This window comes from Phoenix dactylifera, chromosome 1 (assembly GCF_009389715.1).
Source record: "Phoenix dactylifera cultivar Barhee BC4 chromosome 1, palm_55x_up_171113_PBpolish2nd_filt_p, whole genome shotgun sequence".
In the NCBI taxonomy this organism is placed as follows: Eukaryota; Viridiplantae; Streptophyta; class Magnoliopsida; order Arecales; family Arecaceae; genus Phoenix; species Phoenix dactylifera.
Window position 1 is genome coordinate 8,534,464 of NC_052392.1, and position 8,574 is coordinate 8,543,037.

An 8,574-nucleotide genomic window follows, 5' to 3' on the forward strand; every position below is an offset into this window, starting at 1 on the left:
TGAAAAAAAAAAAAAAATAAAAAAATTATCTATCCCAGACCAGAATTCTTGAATTAAACAAATTACGCATATAAGTCTCGAGTTTCACATCATTTTCTTTAGTCTTTGAGCTTAGCAAATGATTGGCAAATAAATGGTAATCAAGTAATCTTGTCAGTCTAATTTAAGGAAGCATAACATCTGTTTTAGGGTTATAAAGCAATTCACCTATCTATTTTTATGTGTGTATATGAAACATGGGAAATAATTGTTGGAAAATCAAAAGAATAACTTGGATAATCTTTTTCATGCATGAGGAATGCTGCTATGTGAAGAATATTTGCTCTTTTAAAATGAGGAAGATTCAAGAGAAGAGGATAAAAGGTATAATAAAAAAATAGAATCTGCTATATGAGTTTTCTTCAGGCACAGTTCTTTTTTATCTTTTTATCTTACTGTGCAAGGGATTCAAGAATGTAAGCAATGGGTGAAAGATAGAGGAAAATATATTCTTCAAAGAGATCCAAGTACGAAAGCAATAAGTGGGCATTTCCCCTGGTAAGTGGTGAACTGAACTAGCTCATAAGAACAAGATGAATTAGTCGATTCTCTCTCTCTTCTCATTTTTCTTCTCCCAATTTAGATGCAAGATTGGCTAAAACATAAGAAGGGAATAGTTTCCAACCAAAATACATACATAACTGAGGAAACGAATTCATCAAACCAACAGAAAAGACAGAGAAAAACACAAGGACTGCTGTATTCAAATGATTCTTTGCCTTCTATTTATCCCCTTCCACTACATCTTTTCTTTCAAAATATAAGAATCTCAAGAACAAGTAATCTAAACAACAGAAACACCTGGGTTTGATCCATATGAGAGATGGTTTCCCACCCTGTTCTGTCTCCCCACTATCCAAAGCAGTGTCCTCCTCGCGAACGAAGGTGTTTCATCCACGCGAGACCCTACGCTATTGTTGCAGCTCCCCAACTCCGCATCAAAATCCAATTCGCTCCCACTCTTCTCGCACCCTGAAACACTGAATTCCGATACTGTGATCGGGCTGGTGGTGCTGCTCTTCATCTTTGATTCATCACTCGCGCCCCGAGGCAACGGCAATCGGAATGAAAGAGCCCGCCTTGAACAGTCTTCGCTGACGGGCCGATCTCTCTTCGCACGCAGCCATATCTTCGAAATAGAGAAGCTCTCTCTTCTGTTCAGACTCGCAATACCACCTCCATTACCACCGGTTTCAACACTCTGAGACGGTTCGAATGCTTTAAACCCCTCTCTCCTCGAATGGCAATCGCATTCGGACATCGCGAGCCCCTGCCCAGGCTTCTTGACCGTCGGCCTCTTCTTGGGTGGCTTGATGGCCACTTTAAGGACAGAGCCCTCATCCATCACATACTCGTAGGACCCCATGGAAAAACACCTCCTTTGATCCAAATTGCTATTGCCACCAGCGCTGCTACTACCTTCACCCTCGCCACCATTAGCATCCGCGTTCCGAAACTTTCCGAGCCTCACCGGAACCACCTTCGCCTCCGAATTCTCCAAAACAGGCACAGCCACCTCTTCCTTTTCCACGGCTGCCCCCTGCTTCAGCGACGCATCGTTCGACGAAGGCCTGAAGTCATCTTCTCCGAGGAAACCAAGGTGGGAATGACTCCCAGGCTCCCCTCTATCGGGAGCAATCTCCCTGGAGCTCTCACTCCCGGACTCGAGAACAAGGACTAGAGGGCTGCAACTGTTGCTGGGGGAGAAGTCGGGGAGGAGGCTCCCACGACAAAGAGGGCACGTAGAGTGGGACAAGAGCCAGGTATCGATGCACTCCATATGGAAGGCATGGCTGCACTTCGGGAGCAGCCTTAGCTTGTCGTCGCACTCGAACTCGCAGAGACACACGGCGCAGTCGAAGGGGTCCTTGAGGCCTATGATGGCCTTGTAGAGGAACACAGGGAGGGTATCGATGAAGGACTGGTCCACCCCGGCATCATGGAGGTGGAACAGCTGCTGGAGCCGGCCTTGGAGGGCCGTGACATTGTCCATGTCCTCCGGGTCCCTGTTGCTGGGTCTCAAGAGGTATCTAACCAGGAGGTGGAGCAGCCCAGAGATGAAGAAGATGATTGCTAGGATGACAATTATGAGAAGGACGCTAGGACTGATCTTGTTATCTAAATTACTCTGCGCAACAGGAGGTGGTGGTGGGAGGTATGGCAATGGGAGTGGGACTGGAGAAAGAAAGTCCCCGGCTTTGATCCTTTCATGCAACACCAAATCCATGTTTTGGCCTAAACAAAGGCAGAGAGATAGAGAGAGAGAGAGAGAGAGAGAGAATGAGAAAAATTAGGACTCACCAGACCCTGTTTGCACCCCAAAATCCCATCTTTTTGAGAAAAAGAAGGATGAAGAGCCTCTTGTCTGATGTGACGCAAGAAGAGCAGGCAAGGGATGGGGATTTCTGGATTGGAACTGGACTACAACCAGGGGAGGGAGAAGATATTTTTTTTCTTTTTTTCGAGGTCAATGGGAGGAGAGGAAGGGGAGATGGGGGTGGAGAACCAACTGGAATAGCAGCAAATGGAAGGAGTAATAAATGAATTCAATTATGATAGGGGTCAAGGGGAGGGGAAGGCAAGGCAATATAATAAAGCTGGGCAGCTACATAGATGGGGTAAATGGAATTTAATGGGTGGCGTTTGTACATATGTCAAGGTCTTTACTCTCTAATGGTGATATAAGATGGTAAGAGTAGATGCTGAGGTATTGGTAAAACGGGAGGAGAATCTAAAGAAATCCCAACTTGTTTGAAATCCAAAGCTTCGCCTTCCCTTCTATTTGACTTTCCCCAAGTTCTTTGCAGCAACCTCAATGCCCATTAATCCTCAAAATTAGTCCTTTTCTATGCCAAGGGGATATTGAGAATCTCTGGCACGCTTTTTTTTTTTTTTTTGGCTTATGTGGGGTGGTGTGAAGGAATGGAAGGGAGGGAGGAATCCATGGGGGGGGGGGGGGGGGGGGGGAAGAAGCACGGATTGCGGTGGTTTGACGTTGAAAAGGCTCGGGGTTTCATGGAGCGAGGGATCCCACAATTCGTGCTGTCAAAAAGGTAGCCATGGACCAAACCAAAAGGGGCGGGTTTTATAGGCTTTCTGTCTGCTTTTATGGGGTCTTGAAGACCTTATGGGACTTTTGAATGGTGGGAAAATGGGACTGTGGAGCCCCACATAGAAGTAGGAGTGGGACTTTCTTTGTTCAGGAGCTTGGAGCATCAAGTTGGTGGTTCTATTTTGAGTTTTGCATTTTGATTCCTTATTTACTTGGTAGTGTGTGAGAACTTGTTGTGATTGACCTCATAGTCCTTGGTCATTTTTCCTTAAAATTGAAGGGCCAAATTGGATTGGGACACAATCACCAAACTCATGTCACCCAATTTGAAAAAGAGGTGTGTTTTGCAGAACTGAAGAAATTTAGGTGTGGAGAATAATAGTTTAGAATGATTTTGAGTCTGAAAGTATACTTCTTTTATGTGTTCTTCTTTTTAACCGGCATCTTTTAATAAAGTGTTTTGTTGGGAAAAATAACAATGCAACAATTAGTAACAATATTGGAGTTATCTTTGCTATCTTTCTTGATGAAAAATTTTATTTTGATGATCCCGCAATTAGATCAATTACACAGCTTTCTTGACTAACCGACCCAAGATCTCACGGAAGCAAAAAATTTGCCGATCTTTTTGTTGTGATTTTAATAGAATTTGATGGTCTCCTCCCTACTTATAAAAAATAATAATTTTTAGAGTTTTTTGTATGTAAATATTGAAATTTGCATGAATGTCGTTTCAAAATTGATGTTTTCATGCATGCCCTTATAAAATACTTGTATTGCGTGTATATCCCTCATTTTGTTTCTTGTATATATGTCCATACCATCTAGCACTGTTAAGAAATTAATGGTTTAAAATTAAAAATAATTAAAATATCTTTAATGGGTAAATATGCAAAAAAAAAAAATTTGATAAGGGTATATATGCAAATAACACGTTGTGAGAGTATTCATGCAATTTCATTTATTTAGGAGGGTTTACATAAAAAAAGTATTTTATTTTATTTTTTTCTATTTCAACCTGTTTTAACACTTATATTTATTTACTGCCTACTCCTCAATATTTTTTATAAAAATATTGCTTAAGAAAAAGATTGATTCGACAATTAGATAACAAAAAAAGTTATGGAAGTTCTTTCAGTAATCATGAAATTATTCTACTTTATTCTTCTTCATTTATATCAACCATTATATCTTATTTCATTGAAATATAGCTTATAATATTTATTATTATAGATGCATATATGAGGGTGTGTATTACAATATAGAAAATAATTAAAATCTCTTAGATTACAATGATCAAGCTTTCTTACTATTGCTATGCTCATGGGTGGAAGAACAATATTAATCATCTGAAATAAAATTATTGAAGGACTTTAAACCCTTCAGACTTATTAATTACCTCCGTGGCCATGTGGTAGAAGGCCATCCCTTACATTATGTACCTTAAGCCTACTTTTCTTTAGAGCTTCAATTTTCAGAAGAAGAAAAGATCTGATGTATGGCAGTCATCTTGTCCTGTAATTTTAAATCAGCCACCAGCCTGCATATGAAAAAATTTTTAACTCTAAAAGATAAATATTGCAAATCTCTCACAGTGCTTTTTTAAAAATAAGTTATCAAACTAAAAAGAGGATCTAACCATCTTCATATAGAAAAGAAAACAATGAATGGTTGTCTATGGTGAAGAAGGAAGTTGAGGAAATAATTTTGATTTTAAACAGAGAAGTAAAAAAGAGGATCGAGAGAGATCGAAAAATTTCTTCAAGGAGATAGAGATATTAGTTTCCAGTAAGACATGTTAACCTGTTACTCGCTTCAAAAATAAAAAGATACTTTCATAATTTTAATTAATTTTTAATTTAAATAAATATAATTTTAGCTAATTACGGTAGCTGAGTCGCTATGTCAAAAATATTCATACAAAAACAGTGTTTTCAGAGGGCTTACACGTAAATATCAATTTGGAGGGCATTCATGTAAATTCTTATATTTAGAAGGATATTTATGCAAAAATTTAAGAATTTTTTTACGTGCATACCTCCTAAATATATGAAATTGCATGAATACCTTCTTAGGTTGCTATTTGCATATATACCCTTATAAACGTTTCTTTTTGCATGTTTACCCATTAACGGTATTTTCGTCATTTCAATTTTAAACTGCTAACTTGTTAATAGCGTTAGATAGCATGGGTAGATATGTAAAAAAAAAAAAGAAAAGAAGAATATACATACAAAATAATAATTTATGATAGTCTACATGCAAGTATCAATTTTGAAAGGATATTTACGTAAATTTCAATATTTATGAGGGTATGTACATAAAAAATCAAAATTCTTACCATAATTAAGTAGCGACATCATATTAACCAAGTACGAGTGTATAAAGGACACCCAAATGGTTGCCATGGGCTGGGGAGAAGAGTAAAATTAAGAATTATGTGTTTTAGAATACCAAGAAGATCTCATCTCAGAACTTGCTTTGAGACAAGTTGGGAGCAATAAACTATATGACATGTCAACAAGCTTTGCTATCCCAGACTGTTTGCAGAAATTAATTAATGAAAACATAATTAAGTCCTGTCAAATCCTCATTAGACCAGCTCCTTGTTTGGTCTATAAAGGTCAATTCTCTATAATGATTTTTTTTTTCAATTTTTTGTCTGAAACTATAAACTAGCTTTTGTTCAAATCATTTCCGTTTGTCATGTTCATTTTAAATTTTTCATGATCTTTTATGAAGTTTTTTATACCAGCAGTCAAGCCCAAAACTGCTTACTGTAAGATCCTCTTCCACCTACACTAGGCAGGCATCAATGATCTAAAACATATCCATCCTAAAGGAAAAAGTTTAATATGCAAGTCGCCTCCAATAATTGGAAGTGAGAAAGATCATCAAAACTGAATTTCGTTGCATGATTTACACTACCATGAGATGATAATATCCAAATTTTGATTCCACATTAGTATATAGATTTAGGAACTTATATTGTTCAGATTTAGATCTCTTGTATTGGGGGTTAATAAAATGTTTCTCCAAAATTAGAGTTGTGAAAAGCCAGCATGGATAATCCAAGAATCGCCATATGGTCCCAGATTAGCTAGATTTCAGTCACACCTACATATTAAAACCAAGCATGGGTAACTGTCCTTCTCATCTTCAATTCCAGATTTGGATCTGTGGCCCTTAGTTTTGTATCTGGGCACTGAATTTGCAACAACTAACAACTTCATGTGTGAATGCATGCAAAGATCAAGTAAAAGCCATCATCATCAATTGTGAGAAAGTGAAATGAAATAGACACCCTATCTTCGTCATCTACCATATTTCTGCATTTAATCATTCTAAAATACATCACTTCTGGTGAATGCAATGTCCACACAGCTTGTGCAGCTACCACTCTCTTCATGACAAGGCCTCCAAGAAATTGACCAGCTCGACAGCTTCTCCGTGGCCACACCAAACGAGTTGAGAGGGTGATCCTGAGTTTATGGTGTTCATCCAATAATCAATGCATGGATGTGCGGTCCAGAAGGATCCTCAAACCTAAGAGGATACCCTGACTCGATGCGGATAATATTGGCCACTACGAGTATGTTGACCCCCTAATGGATTTTGATGAACACAAAACACTAGAGTATAATTCCCTATGTATTAACAATTTATTTGAGGATTTCAGGTGTTTATCTAAAAATATTGTTAAGAAATGTCTAGGCAAGTTTCCTTATTTTTCAAGGATTTATTGAAGAATTTTTGAGATGAAGAAAACAGATCAGGGACAGCCGAGACGTCTCCGGTTTATCCCAGAGACGTCTCCGGCACGAATAGGAAGAATTGGCACGTTTGGAGACGTCCCCGGCACCTGGCGAGGCGTCTCGCAGGGTCGGAGTCGACTCTCTCAGTAGCGGAGTCGACTCTCTCAGTGGCGGCAGAAAGGCTGATTTCAAGAGATACGCGCGAGTCGTCTCCGAAGGACGCGGAGTCGTCCCCACGCATAAAAAGCAAACTTTCCGAGACGTCCCCAGAAAGCGCGGAGTCGACTCTCTCAGGAGATTCCAGAGGACTTGTTTTTCCGTGATAAAACTGCGGAGTCGTCCCCGACGTCGCGGAGTCGTCCCCATGCAAAAAGCGCAAACATCCCGAGACGTCCCCGTAAAGTACCGAGTCGATTCCAACATCGTCAAAAGATTTCTTATATAGCCGAGACGTCTCGCGTTCAAGCGGAGACGTCTCCGGAGCGCCTGGGACGCGACTGACACACTTTTTCAGGTTTGTTTGAATTTCAAACGGCTATATTTTTGTGTCTAACGGATCTATTGCTTGTAGGGCTATAAAAGGGAGCTTTTAAGTACCTTTAAAACATCTCTTACAAGCCAAACATAAGATCATTCAAGAGAGAAGAAAGAAGAAGAGGTGATGGTAGTATGTCGGTGGACGGGGTGTTTGGAGGAGTTGGTTTTATCATCAGAGACCATCTGGGTGGTCTGATAGCTGCTGGTGGCCGCTGTGCGCCGGGACTCACCGTTGTCGGTGCGGAGCTGCGGGCAGCCTGGGAGGGGATATCCTATGCGAGGCGAGTACTTCGTGCTGAGCATATATGCCTTGAGGGGGACTCCTCTGTAGTGATAGAGTGGATTCGGGGAGTGGACACATATGGTGATGGGCACCCTCTGATTAGTGAGATTCGGAGATTGGCGCAGGAGGCGAGTGATTTCCGGGCGTTACATGTTTTCCGAGAGGCAAACAGTGCAGCAAACTGGGTTGCCTCTTTTGTTGCCCGGCATTCTGGAGAGGTCACTTGGACATCTATAGGAGATATTCCTCCTTCCCTGTATGCTTTACTTTCCTTTGATATGGCTGGATGTACTCAAGTTAGAGCTATATGAAATGCCGTTTTTATCAAAAAAAAAAAAAAAAAAAGAAGAAGAGGTTCAAGGGAGTTGGTGCTTTAAAGAGGAGAAATCAAGTGCATTCAAGCCTTCTTCATCTGATTTCGTGCTCATCTACTCACTCCCACTTGGCAATCAAAGCTCGCATTCAAGCCAACGTGATCCACATCGGAAGAACCACCATCATCCACGCTTCCAACGGCAAAAAGGGTTCTTCCGATTTTATTGTTTCTCATTGCTATATTTGCTTTCATAAGAGCTTTCAAATCTTTGTAAAACGTTTGAATATTGAGCTTGTTCCAGTCAAGGGACTTGGAACAAAGGATAGGTGTCCCAAGCCTAAGTTAAAATTGGGGGATTGTAGGGTTCGTTGTTAGCCCGGGGTAAAACAACGAGTTGGGTAGTTCACTCGAAAAACTACCGGATTGTAGGGTTCGTTGTTAGCCCGGTGTAAAACAACGAGTTGGGTAGTGCACTCGCAAAACTACCGGACTATAATCGCTGATTATAGTGGAAATTCCCAAAGGTGTTTGGGGAGTGGATGTAGGAGCAGTGGAATCTCCGAACCACTATAAACCTTTGTGTTTGCGATTG

General features: G+C 40.4%; 1 protein-coding gene across 1 annotated transcript; it reads right to left on the reverse strand.

The window, feature by feature from the left end:
- Window positions 1-644: 644 nt before the first annotated feature.
- LOC103700086 (RING-H2 finger protein ATL13-like) lies at window positions 645-2,859 on the reverse strand. The gene has a single exon (XM_008782060.4). The coding sequence runs from the start codon at window positions 2,264-2,266 to the stop codon at window positions 824-826; it is 1,443 nt and encodes a 480-aa protein (XP_008780282.3). The 5' UTR covers window positions 2,267-2,859; the 3' UTR covers window positions 645-823.
- Between the last annotated feature and the right edge of the window lie 5,715 nt (window positions 2,860-8,574).